At 44.3% G+C, this 14151-nt stretch overlaps 1 protein-coding gene across 1 annotated transcript in view; it reads right to left on the reverse strand.

Moving 5' to 3' along the window:
* Nucleotides 1-14151, reverse strand: part of LOC143741650 (copine-8) — a 161428-nt gene that overhangs the window by 91574 nt on the left and 55703 nt on the right. The window contains exons 3-4 of the mRNA XM_077233941.1: nt 12561-12607; nt 2435-2538 (exon numbers count right to left, since the gene is read on the reverse strand). Of these exons, the coding sequence (XP_077090056.1) occupies nt 2435-2538; nt 12561-12607 (151 nt within the window). The remainder of the gene's footprint in view (nt 1-2434; nt 2539-12560; nt 12608-14151) is intronic.

The following is a 14151-nucleotide window of genomic DNA, read 5'->3' on the forward strand; positions in this document are numbered from 1 at the left end:
CAGATTTACAGACCCAGTATGACAGGCCGTCGAGCGGGGACACCGATCCACAGCGGCAAAACACACACACACTCTGCCTACAGACATACACACTCATGCTGAAGCCTAAAGACACACAAACAAATTCCTCACACACACTTGGGCCAATGGATACAGAATGACTCATTTCTGTTCTAAAATACACCCATAAATTCCTAAATACACACATAAAAAAAAAACATTTAGACAGGCACAAAACCATATCAAATATTAGCGCATACACACATCACAAAAGTACATGAGCACAGAGGTTAAATTTATACTACAACACCTGTTGGAAAGATACAAGATTTGGACATACATCCAAAATTATTTATTGTAATTACGGATACAGTGATGCTGATTTAAAACAAAATTTAAGATACATTTTTTTTAGCTGAAATAAAAATAAAATATATATTTTAAAAACATTGAAAAAAAATATCTGCCTTGATAACTATCTGAAATAAAATAAGTTTAATTTGAAGTACTACAATTAAACTTCACACTTAAACTGAAATGAGAATTAAATAAAGCTTTATATATATATATATATATATATATATTTATATATATAACTAATAAAAATGAAAAGAACGTAACAAAATTACTAAAACTTAAATTAAAATTAAAATTAAAATAAAGACTAATTCACAATATTAATAAATAACAGTGAATAAAAATACGAAAATATCATGATGTTGATAAATATTTTTCATGTTATGGCCGATCATCATATAATTATATCCTTTTTATATAAACTCTAAAATCAGTCATTTTAAACTCAGCAAGTGAATTTATGCATCACAAAACTATAATGTACAGTATGAAAACTAGGTATTCATTTTAGGATTGGGTAAATATTACATTTAACAAGTGTTTTTAAACTTATAATTACTAATGTTTTTAAGATTGCCTTTTTCTGTCAAATAACACTCACTTTTCATAAATGTAAAAAAAGGGAATGAGCACAATTAAATATCCAGTATTGAATGAATAGAAAAAAAAAAGTCTAATATCAACCAGCACAGTCGTTCGTCACACCCTGTCATCATGGAAAGCAACCCTAAATGCTTATACAGCAAATCAGCAAATGTGTTAGTGAGCTATAATTCTTATTTCCACAATACTGGAATGTTGGTTTCTTCAGTTAGGGTCGCAGGCTGCTCTCCTGACTGTACAGAATGTGTGACTCATGAGAAGGGGTTTTAGTGGTGACATCTGCTTATAAAAGTGCACAAAACATACACTGACAGTTCTCTCATGGTTGGGTTTACAGTAGCTGACACATCTGTCGTTAAAGTGAGACTCCAGTTTTTGATGTACTGAGATGTCATGCCTAATAATAGTGTGAATTTGTAATTTTACAATTAAAGTTCTTGTACAAGTTAGGATAAGGTTTAAATAATGTTTATTGCACTACTTATTAATGTGCACCAAAACTTCTTGTTCAAAACTAATTAGTGACTGAAGATGTGGGCTGGTGAAAAATCGGAATTAGTTGACATTTTAAATATATATATATATATATATATTTTTAAAAGGATAACAAGAAAGAGTGTCCTCCAGTTTTTTCCTACTCAACCATGAAACTATTTTAATTAATGTCTTTTCAATTACATAACACATATCACATTATATAAGCAAATATAAAAATAAAAATAAAATCACTAAATTAAAACTAATTGACAAATCTTTTCTACATAAACTTTACACTTCCCCCCCATGCTCTTATTTGAAGAAAAAAAAACCACACACAGTGGAAAAGTAACATGTTTCTTGGGATATCAAGAAAACAAAGAAATAAAATCTGCCGTGAGAGGCAATTCCACATTCTTTACCATATTTGTAAAGCTTTGTACCCTCAGCTAAATTTGGTGAATTGGCTAATACATAGAAGATTTATAAAGTTCATTGCAGACAGAGCAGTTTATATTTTAAAAGTGGTGAAATTGAAGGCTAGTGTAAAGTAGTGGCCAAAAGTGATGTCTGGAATGGATTTTTGTTTTATAATGAAAAAACAAATAAACCATCAAAATATGAAGAACATATTTTATATGTTTTAATATTTTTAAAATGGGAGAAGAATAAAACACTAAACTTGGTTAAGGTATTTATCTGACAAAATTATTGGCAAAAAAAGGCAAACTACAGCTACAGGGTTTTTTTTCTATAAAAAAAAACATAGAAAAACAAAACACAGGAAAAATGACTACATACAGCATACATTGACTACAAGATAGTCAGTTTTTCATATTTTCCTGGTTTTCTCATGTTTTTGCATGTGTTCATACATGATATTACATCAATAATATTTGAATAAACGGTGAACATGTCAATTTTTCTAGGCCAGTCATCACTTTTGGCCACTACTGTAAATGCAGCAAAAGCTAAAGGAATATCTATTGATACTTACAGATCAAATCTTATGTTCTGTCTTTCTTCAAAGAAGTAGTCCAATAAGAATTTGCGCACAAAATCTGGGTTCAAAGTGTTATCGATAACTTCCGTCCGCCCAAACTGAAAAACAAAGGAAGGTCAATTGAAATGATTTACATTAACATATTTTTATTTTAATCCACCCTCTTCAAAAAAAAAAACAAGGTTCTCACAATCTTGAGGTAGACTTCATTTTAATAGTGTGTTCCCTTTCAAGGGAACTTCGAGCTGCGTCAAACGCTGCGGGAACGCCCCTGCGTTGTGCGTCATGAAGCACGTATGGAATCAGCCCAATGGAGAGATGAAACGTCATAGGCGGGTGACGTCATCGACCAGGAAACTATAAAGCACCCCAAAAACACAAGCGCATTAGCTTCTGTGCTTTCAGTCGCGCTACATGTGAATCTGTCCCTGTGTGATATTGTCTGTCTTACATACCCTGCACCACACAAACAATTTATCCCTATATATATATATATTGAGAGATTATGGCGGACGAACAGCAGTTTAGAAAGTGTGTTCCTCCCTGCTCGCGTTATTTAACGAGCGGGGATACACATGATCTTTGTGTTGTTTGTTTGGGAGTTCAGCATGCCCAGTTTGCTCTCGAGGGAGCAGACTGTGAGCATTGCGAGCGTTTGCCGTTAAGGACGCTCCGCTCCCGCCGGTCGCTCTTTGAGGAGAGCGGTTCGGTGCGCGCTCCCCGCGGTTCGGGTCCCGCTTCTGCCGAGGCAGAGCGGCGGCGCTTATCGTGGGGATCGCAGATGGATCTCACAGCGGGGTTTGAGACGGGCTCTGCCTTATCTCTCCCTTCACCTGTGAGATCCAGTGCCTCAGTCCCGGGTTCGGAAGCACGCGCTGCGGTTTCTTCCGCTCGGGCTGAGGCACCAATGCTATCCAGTTCTGAGGAACTTGATGTTGTTAGTGTTGAGGGAGATGTGGAGGATTCGCCACCCCACACTCCTGAGAGTGATGAGCTTATGGAGGTGTTAACAAGAGCTGTTGAAAAACTTAATATTGAATGGCCAGTGACTAGACAGGAGTCTGTTTCTAAATCAAAGTTGGATGAGAGATTTTTGCCGTCACGTGTGCAGCCTCCACGCCGGTGCCTGCCGTTTTTCCATGATCTCCACACCGAGGTGTCGAAATCATGGAGAAAACCGGTGTCATATAGAGTGTTTAGTCCCCAGACTTCAACATACGCTAATATTATGGGAGCCAAGGCTCATGGTTATGGTGCGTTGCCTCGTGTGGAAGAGACGCTTGCGAGCCATCTCTCCCCCGAAGCAGCATCATCTTTTAAGGCACCGGCATTACCCACCAAGCCTTTAAGAAACACTTCGGCTTTGGTGGGTAAAGCATATTCGGCAGCAGGTCAGGCTGCGTCATGTCTGCATACTATGTCAATCTTGCAGGCATACCAGGCTGATCTGCTAAGGGACATGAGTGAGAGTGAGGAGGTCAGTACTGACGTAGTTCGCGAACTGCGTCAGGCTGCTGATTTATCCCTGCGTGCCACCAGAGAATCGGCCAAATTAATGGGTCGTTCTATGGCAGCTCTGGTGGCCGCAGAAAGACATTTGTGGTTAAATCAGACTAATATTAAAGAGAGAGAAAAAGCTTTTCTTTTAGATGCTCCTCTTTCTCCCATGGGGTTGTTTGGTGATGCTGTGAATTCAGTTATCGATAAATTCCAAGAAGAAAAGAAACAAACTGCAGCTTTTAAAAAGTTTCTTCCCCTTAAAGTTCATGTCCCTGGGGCTGCTGGGCGGGAGCAGCCCCGGCCGTCTTCGAGCTCATCACATAGAGCGCAGCAGAGGCAGAGTGTCGCGTCTCGTGCTCCCCCTGCTGGACAGTGGGCTCAGCCGCGACACTCTCAGCCGAAGCCTTCTCCCAGTAGAACTGATCTGAGGACAGTTATATTGGCTAAGAAGGCTTCGGCTAAGAAGAAGTCCTGACGCCAAGCCGTTCAGGATGCTGAGGGTGGTCCCCACCGAGGCGGAAAGGTGTTCACCTCTTTTTACGGTGCCCATTCCTCCTCGGTGCCCTCAGGGGCTCGTTCTGCCAACCCCGCCTTTATGCCGGGGCACAGACGATCCCAGCGAGCGCTTTCCCGAGGGACGCTCGCTCCCTCTGAGGAGGGTCTCAGAGCGGTCAGACCAGTTGTTCCCTGCCGGTGCGCCGTTACAGGGCGCTGCGTCTGCTGCTCAAGTTACACCAGAGGCCAGTCTCGAGAGGCTGGTACCCTTAGTAGAATTTCTGGCAGAGTGGAAAAGCCTTCCAAAAATATCTCATTGGGTCCTGCAGACAGTAGAAAAGGGTTATGCTATCCAGTTCAGGTGTCGTCCACCAAAATTCAGAGGGGTTCTGCACACAGTGGTGGGCCCCGAGCAGGCTCTGGTATTGGAACAAGAGGTGAAAACGCTCCTTCAAAAAGAGGCTATAGAACGGGTTCCTCCTCCCAGTTTGGAGTCAGGTTATTACAGCCGATATTTCATCGTTCCAAAGAAGGATGGGGGGTTGCGTCCAATTTTAGACCTGCGCATATTGAATCGCTCGGTAGGGAAGCTAAAATTCAAGATGCTCACTATCAAGCAGATCGTGTCTCAAATCAGGTCCGAGGACTGGTTTGTCACGATAGATCTGAAGGACGCATACTTCCATGTGTCCATCCTTCCACAACACAGGAAGTTCCTGAGGTTCGCCTTCGGGGGCGAGGCGTACCAGTACAGGGTTCTTCCGTTTGGCCTAGCTTTATCTCCCCGCACTTTCACGAAATGCATGGATGCAGCACTAGTGCCTCTGAGGCTTCAGGGCATTCGTATTCTCAATTACATCGACGATTGGTTGATTTTAGCTCAGACCGAGCAGATGGCGGTTCGGCATCGAGATGTCGTCCTCGCTCATATCAGAAAGTTGGGGTTGAGGCTGAACGCAAAGAAAAGTGTATTATCTCCTTCCCAGAAGACCACTTTTCTGGGTGTCGTTTGGGATTCGGTATCGATGCGGGCGCGACTCTCTCCGACCCGCATCGCTTCGATTCTCTCAGCTGTGAAACAAGTGAAGCTAGGCCAGCTACTCACTGTCAAGCAGTTTCAGAGACTGTTGGGTCTGATGGCAGCAGCGTCCAACGTTATACCTTGCGGCCTGTTGTACATGAGACCGCTACAGTGGTGGCTCAGGACCAAGGGATTCTCCCCGAGGGGAAATCCGCTCCGCACGTTCAAAGTCACGCGGCGCTGCCTTCGTGCTCTGGTCATGTGGAGAGAAACTTGGTTCCTATCCAAAGGTCCTGTGCTGGGGGCTCTTTGTCGTCGCATAACGCTAACGACGGATGCTTCCCTCACAGGGTGGGGGGCGGTCATGAGTGGTCGCCCAGCCCAAGGTCTGTGGCAGGATCATCATCTTTCGTGGCACATAAATTGTCTAGAGATGTTGGCTGTGTTTCAGGCTCTGAAACACTTCCTAACAGACCTGAGAGGCCATCATGTGTTAGTTCAATCAGACAACACGTCGGTGGTCTCTTATATAAATCATCAGGGGGGCCTGCGGTCTCGCCGGCTTTACAAGTTGGCCCGTCAGATCCTCCTGTGGTCCCAAGGGAAGCTACTATCTCTGAGAGCAATGTATCTCCCTGGGTATTTGAATGTGGTAGCAGACTCCCTGTCGAGGCAGGGGCCGAGGCCAGGGGAATGGAGACTCCACCCCGAGGTGGTGGAGCTCCTTTGGTTGAGTTTCGGTCGCGCCGAGGTGGACCTATTCGCTTCCAAGGAGACCACTCATTGTCATCGGTGGTTCTCCATCACTCTTCCAGCCCCCCTGGGGTTGGATGCTATGGTGCAGCCGTGGCCGAGGTCACGTCTGTACGCCTTTCCCCCGATTGCTCTGTTACCAGGAGTTCTGGAGAGGGTCCGCCGGGACGGGGTCAGTCTACTACTAGTAGCCCCGTTCTGGCCGGCCCGAGTATGGTTTGCGGACCTGATTTCTCTCCTGGACGGTTCTCCTTTGGAGCTCCCGGTCAGGAGGGATCTACTCTCCCAGGCGGGGGGCACGATACTTCACCCCCGCCCAGAATTGTGGAAACTGTGGGCTTGGCCTCTGAGGGGGCCCAGCTCATAGACTCCGGTCTCTCAACCGAGGTTGTTGAGACCATTCTTAACTCCAGAGCTCCATCCACGAGGAAGCTTTATGCCTTGAAGTGGAAACTTTTCACTTCTTGGTGTGGAGAACACCTGCAGGACCCAGTTAACTGCCCAGTGGGTGCAGTGCTGGAATTCCTGCAGGAGCGCTTCTCCACAGGGTTATCCCCCTCCACACTAAAGGTGTATGTGGCGGCACTAGCTGCTTACCACGTCCCTTTCAGTGGAGTTTCTCTTGGGAGACACCCGCTTATAACTCGTTTCCTCCGTGGCACTTTGAGGCTGAGGCCAGCAGTTCGTACGAGGGTGCCGACTTGGGATCTGGCCATTGTATTAGAAGGTCTTTCCCTAGCTCCTTTTGAACCTATCGAAGAAGTTCCCGAGAAGTTTCTCACTTTTAAGACTATCTTTTTGCTTGCTATCTCTTCACTAAAAAGAATCGGAGATTTGCAGGCTCTGTCGGTTTCACCCTCGTGCCTGGAATTTGCACCTGGCATGGTTAAAGCTTTTCTGCATCCTAGACCAGGTTACGTTCCTAAGGTTCCTACTAATATTGTTAGACCTACGGTTCTGCAGGCTTTCTGTCCTCCTCCATTTATGTCATCGGACCAGGAGAAACTTAATTCACTCTGCCCTGTTAGGGCATTAGACGCTTATGTCCACAGAGCTGCCCTGTGGAGGAAATCAGAACAACTTTTTGTATGTTTCGGGCCACCCAGGAAAGGGTGTCCGGCGTCTAAACAGAGAATGAGCAAGTGGGTGGTTGAGGCTATCTCACTTGCTTATGAGTCGGCTGGCCAGCCTTCACCTTTGGTTGTCCGAGCTCACTCTACCAGGAGTATGGCTGCTTCTAAAGCTCTTTTGTCGGGGGTTTCCCTGAGTGATGTTTGTGATGCGGCTGGATGGTCTTCACCGCATACTTTTATTAAGTTCTATGACCTAGACTTAAGCTCTACCCCTGGGGCACAGGTGCTCTCGTCCTCTGTGCGCTAGTCTCACATGACGGTCATTTGGTCCTATGGCGACGTGGGTATTCGCGTTCCCGCAGCGTTTGACGCAGCTCGAAGTTCCCTTGAAAGGGAACGTCTCGGTTACGTATGTAACCCTAGTTCCCTGATAGGGAACGAGACGCTGCGTCGCTCCGCCATACTCCCGGCACTCCCGTTAGCGCTTCCTTCAAGCCTATCAGAAGCTAATGCGCTTGTGTTTTTGGGGTGCTTTATAGTTTCCTGGTCGATGACGTCACCCGCCTATGACGTTTCATCTCTCCATTGGGCTGATTCCATACGTGCTTCATGACGCACAACGCAGGGGCGTTCCCGCAGCGTTTGACGCAGCGTCTCGTTCCCTATCAGGGAACTAGGGTTACATACGTAACCGAGACGATTTCTAGACCTGGAAAAGTCATGTCAATTAATAAAAGCTTTAAACGCCATGGGCATTTTTATAATGAATAAACATTTTAGTAGTTACAGTACGCTGTCACAGTCACTAGGTTCGGAATTAGTTTTCATTTGCACCATTTTTCCCTGCCTTGTTTGTTGACATAATTTCAGATTTGAGTCTTCATGACTGATGTTAATCCCCTTCATTTGCACCTGTATTTAAGTTCGGGTCTTGTCTATGTTGGATGTGTGTTTTGCTACTCTTACTCTGTGGATTTATTAAAGACTGCCTAATCATCTTCATCTTCGTGTGTATTTTACCAGCAAAATCCGTGACAGAAGACCCAAGCCAGATGTGATCACGCCACGCGTTACATTGAGTGTTTCTCATGTTTTTTTTTGTGTGCGTTTTCCCCCCGGTTTTTGTGATTTTCTTTTCCATCATAGACAATCCTGCTTTTTTGTTGATCATCCTTGTGTAGGGATGGGCAAATACAGCCTCATGAATTAACAGCCACACTGATTGTTTCGGGAATAGATTCAGAGCTTCGAGACTGTCGAAAACAGCGCCATCTGGCAGCAGCCAAAACCCTGTGAAAAAAAGCTTCGTCGGATGAAGCAGCCACCACGCATTCCCTAGCCTAGATAGTTTGTTACGTGCACAAATAAAAGCCTAAAAAGTCCATGTGACTGTGTGTGTTGAATTTCTCTCTGTGATAAATACATTAAGCTGTGGCATTTAATGGCAGTATGAATATCAATATGATGTAATAGAATAATGTACACATATATAAATTGCAGATGGCAAATATTTAATTTTCTTGAAATAATTTTTATTCTTCATATTAACTGCATGACTGGGTATATACAAATGTAATTGACTAAGTCTGAATGAAAACTCGTAAAGTAAGACACGTAAAATGAATTGCGCACGTGATTGGACAGAAAGCGAGGCTTCGTTTGTCATGGGTCACGTGATTTCCACGTTAACAACACAAGCCTCGAATCGCGGCTTCATCTGGCACACCCATTTATGCTCGACACGAGCTCCGGCACCTCGGCTCAAATGTCACATCACTAGCCTTGAGCAGGGAACTCGCTCCCTCAAGGAACATGTGGAGGATTTCCTGTTCCTAGCCCATCTCACCAACTACCCGGAAAACTACAAGAATGCAGTTGTCTGGGAACGTCCCTCAGGGGATATTCGCTGATTACGTGGAGTGGGTGCTTATATCCAGTGGATCAGCGCTAACCGTCGGACCAACGGATGATGATACCAGCCCCTCTCCTCACCCAGTGCCCAGCCAGAAACCATCCCACTGCGAGGAGTGAAAGCATGAGCCCACCGCAGACCAAGAGCCTGTCTCCGCCACGATGTTTGAGCCCGCGCCTAGAGTAGCGATCGAGCAGGAGATCACCCTGTAGCCTGAGCTAGCCGAGTGTGACCAGGTGTGAGAGCCGGCTGCCAATCATCGCCGTGGGAGTCCTCGTGCAGTACGAAGGGATGGAAGTGAGCCCCGTCTGGATTTAATAGACTGTTTTTTTTTCAGAGAGTTGGATCCCCTGCTTCCTTTAATCCCGCCTGAACTTCAATCATCATCATCATCTGACCCGCTGCCCCTGCCCTACCTCCCTCTCCCACCACCTCTCCAAACCACTACAAGTGTCTTTATTTGTTTTCTCAGTCTTTGTCTGTCTCTACAAGCCCTACTCCAGTCCCCATCCATTCTTGCCACCCAGTTATCTCTGCCTTCCATCAGCCCCTCAGCAACGACTATGCCTCTTCAGTGGCGTGGTTATACATCCTGCCTGCTTTGAGCCACCTCCTTCTGGAGTCTGTGGCTCTGCCTTCAGCCTCCGGTCCACCTTGACCCGTATCCTGGCTCCTGCGCTCCTTCCTCCCTCGACTCCAGCAAGGACCATCGGGCATTCGGCCTCGCCAGGCTCCCTCGGACCGTCCGCTCCACCTGGGTCGGACATCGCACCACCATCACCACTGACCTGTGGGCCGCTCTCCAGCTTCCCTCAGGCTCCACCTCCGCCATTCCAGTTTCACCCTCTGCCCTCCGGACCCCCGCTTCCATCTCAGGGGGTCGTCCCTGCAATTTCGTCGCGACTGCCAAAGTCTTCAGTCTCCCTACTCTTCATTGGCTCTTCGGCTGCGCGGTGGGCTCCACCTCCTACGTCGTCATTGCCTCTGGTCATCCCCATGGTACAGTCTCTTTTCTCCATGGTTCCTTCCTCCATCGACGCCACCGTGGAGCACGGTCCAGGCTGTGGCCTGGGTCACCACCAACCTGTTCATGTTCAAGGCCATTCACTGGATCACACCACCTGCACCAGCCTGGACTTTTCTTTCGATCCCTCTCCCAGACTCTCATCCTCCACCTGAGCCTCCTCCTCCATTCATCTGCGCCTTTCCGGGATGTCACAGTCACTCAGTTTGGACTTTGTTTTCATTTGCACCCTTTTTCCCTGCCTTGGATTTTTGGTCATGGTTTCTGATTTGAGTCGTAATCACTGTCGGCTGTGTGTCGTTAATCACCTTCATTTGCACCTGTATTTAAGTCCCCTTGTTTCTGTTTATTGCTTTCAAATCTCGTCAATGTTGGATGTGTTTCACTACTCTTTCTCTGTGGATTACCCTGTGGATTTATTAAAGACTGCCTAATTATCTTCATCTTCGTGTGTATTATACCAGCACAATCTGTGACATGCGTCAAGATCTAAAATATTTTATCAAATTTTTGTGGCAAACGCATCTGTTATCAAATCAAAACAGATGGAGTGGCTGATTCAGTACATATTTTAAACTAGTTCTAAAGTTCTACAGTCACATTTATTGCTGTTTGCCAAATTTTTACAGGAGAAATCCAGTCATTTCAATAGGATTCCACATGATCAGGATCTTTCCAAGAAAGTGACTTCTGTGTGAACTGGGCTTCATGAATCTCTACACTAATATCTACACAATTAACCTTTTTTACCCTTGAAACTTTGCTAATTTGACCACACCTTCATTCATTTTCATTAAACAAGTGTATATGAAAATTTCGTGTCGAATCCTCTTTTTTATTTCTTAGCTTTCTTTTCTTTATCGGAGCAATCAGCAAGACTTTATTTTTATGTTCTAAGAGCAAATACATGTTTTCAATGTTTACTACATGCACCTCCCACTTTCTTGCTACCTTCAACACCTTTCAAATGGAGGTCAAAGAGGCACATGACAGCGTTGAGAGGTGTGTTAAAGCCTTGACACGAATCATGTAAAAGGGACTTAACGTTTTAATTAGCCGACTTGAACAGTGGGCTGGAGTTGTCTTGATATAGGCGTGGGCAAGAATGTTAATACATCTCCTGAGTGGCTTATCATATTTCACCAGCTAGTGATTGAAGTTAATAAATAGATAGTCCTCTTAATTAGGGCTGTGTTGAAAAAATCGATTCACCAATTCTGAATCGATTTTCATATTAATTTCTAAAGATCGATCCGTAACTCAGAGGATCGATTTAATAATAGGCCTACATTTTCCCCGTGAACTTTAACTTGCCGCGTCATTGAATTCACGCATGCGTGCGAGGTGGAAGGACATTAAAACAACGAACATGGCGGTCAGTAACGTTAAGCAAGCGGTTGCTTTGAAAACTCAAAGCACGCTCAAAGCTGCGATCTGTCTTATACCTGGAGTACATGAAGGTTTTCACAAAACTGTGACACACTTATGTTTTCTAAAGGTTTTGTAATTTTATTTACTACTAGGCTACTGTATCACGTGCCGTTTGAACTGACGCGCTACAGCGATCGGTCACATTTAAAAGCGCCAAAACGTTGGAAATATTGACAGAATCTGACAGCTGAGAATTTGTTCCATATCAAAAGTAACCTTCTCTGTCTAGTCTGCTGGTGTCAGTGTCCTCTTTGTCCGCGATTTTTCTCTGCATGAGAAAATGCAGTGATCCAATCAGTAGTTAAAAGCCTTAACTTGCTTATAGTAATTCGGAAATTAGTACACATGAGTGGAAAAAAAATACAGCACAGAAGAATGTCTAATTTAGCGTGAGATTTCTTTGTTGAGCGTGAGACCGTGAGATTGAGGCTGAATGCGTGAGTGTCACGCCAGATGCGTGAGAGTTGGCAACCCCGACTCCATTAATTTGCAGTTGAATGTCTATAATAATAGTATCAATATGTTGCATACCTGTAATTCAGGTAACAGCTGGAAAAAAATGCTTTTTTCAAAAACACTTGTCTAAATCTCGAGGATCGGATCAGATCGGATCGAATCGAATAATGATAATCGATTCAAGATCTTGAGAATCGGAATCGAAACGATTCTTGAAATTTGAATCGAAACCCAGCCCTACTCTTAATGGGGCTTTAGAAAGGCTGATATTTCCTGATATTAGCTGGGAAGGCAAAAATATGAAGAACTGGTCGACACAGAAAGCCAAAAATAAATGAGATTATTATTCGGAGAATATTCCAACCCCACATTTACATGTATGAATATTTATGCGACCAAGGGTCTGCCAGGTCCTTCAAGGGGTCGACACAACTAAGCCAGATTGTTTCACTCACCTCTCTCCACTCTTTGTTGCCAATGGCCTGGGTGTACAGCACACAGACTGTGGATAGAAAAAGAGATTGGGTTACACAAAGAATTTTTCAAATGCCAGAAGACCTTTTACATTCTTAACTCAGATATGTAGTGTGTAATCTTGTGGTCTACTGTATTTGAAGAGAAACAGCTTAGAACCAGAGTGGTGGAATGTGATGAGATAAAAATCTCACTGGATGAGCTACAAAGCTGCCATTTTCAACTCACCCCCATGTCGTTCTAAACCTGTATTACTTTCTTTACAGTTTTTCTCGATTGCTTAAACACATTTTCTGGTACTTGAGACACAATGACCACAACATGTAACTCATTCACCAACCCCCTGAACCAATTCTGCTAAACCACAAGCACAATTCCTGCTCTACACTCAAATTGCAGTTCTAAAACACACTTTTTTCAAAACACTACACACAATTCTCTGCTTTTGGCACAATTTTCATGCAGAAAATATCTTGTTTTCACAAGGAACACACTGCCATTCAAATATGCACACTGACTCATCACAAGGGCAAACACCCATCACACTATTTTACAATTAGCAATCAGAGCTTTAGCATAAAAGGGCAACAGGTGAGCTCTTCAATGGAGCAATGGATGCCAACATTGGAAACAGAGGCAGAGCCAGAGGAGTGAGAGTAAGAGGAGGAGGAGGACGAGGAAGAGGACGAGGACGAGGAAGGCCAAGGACCGTAATCTCTGATGAGATCCGAGCCACTTTGGTTGATCATGTGGTCAACCATGGTCTAACAATGAGGGAGGCTGGGCAAAGAGTACAGCCAAATCTGAGCAGGTACACTGTAGCATCCATCATCCGGACTTTCCGAATTGAGAATAGGTAAGAAATCTCTCACTAGAAAATTGCAGTACTGCGTATCAATACAGTACTCAATGAGTACAGTAGTACAGTATTGCATGTGGACTGTTCTGTAGGACTGTAAAAATACTGTAAAGTATGTTTCAAGTATTTAGGAAATGTATTGTATTTACAGTATTTTACTATTTGTTTGGCAGAACTGCAAGATTACCAACACAAGGTGGTCGGGAACGTGTTCTGTCTCCTGAACAGGAAACTGAAGTCATAAACATGGTCCTAGAAAACAACGCCATAACATTACAGCAAATACAAAGAAAAATATTAGAAAACAATGACATATTTCAAAATATTGATAGGGTAAGCTTATCAACACTGGGCCGTGTCTTGCGCAGAAATCATCTCAGGATGAAGCAGGTCTACAGGGTGCCATTTGAACGCAATTCAGAAAGAGTCAAAGAATTGCGATATAACTATGTGCAAGTGAGTCCCACAATTGATGCATACTCTCAACACTGTATACAGTAAATTATACATATTTCAATATTGTAATCATAATGATTGTGCTTCACAATAGTGACCACTCCATGTCTATTTCTGATATTGTCATACTGTGTTTCAGAGAGTCCTTGAGCTAGAGGTGGCTGCAGTGGAGCGCCAGTTCATCTTCATTGATGAGGTTGGGTTCAACCTCACAAAAAGACGAAAGAGGGAAAGGAATATCATCGGCCAGCGTGCCA

This window comes from Siphateles boraxobius, unplaced genomic scaffold, assembly GCF_051911475.1.
Source record: "Siphateles boraxobius isolate OS27281-9 unplaced genomic scaffold, OSU_SipBor_1 19, whole genome shotgun sequence".
Classification (NCBI taxonomy): Eukaryota; Metazoa; Chordata; class Actinopteri; order Cypriniformes; family Leuciscidae; genus Siphateles; species Siphateles boraxobius.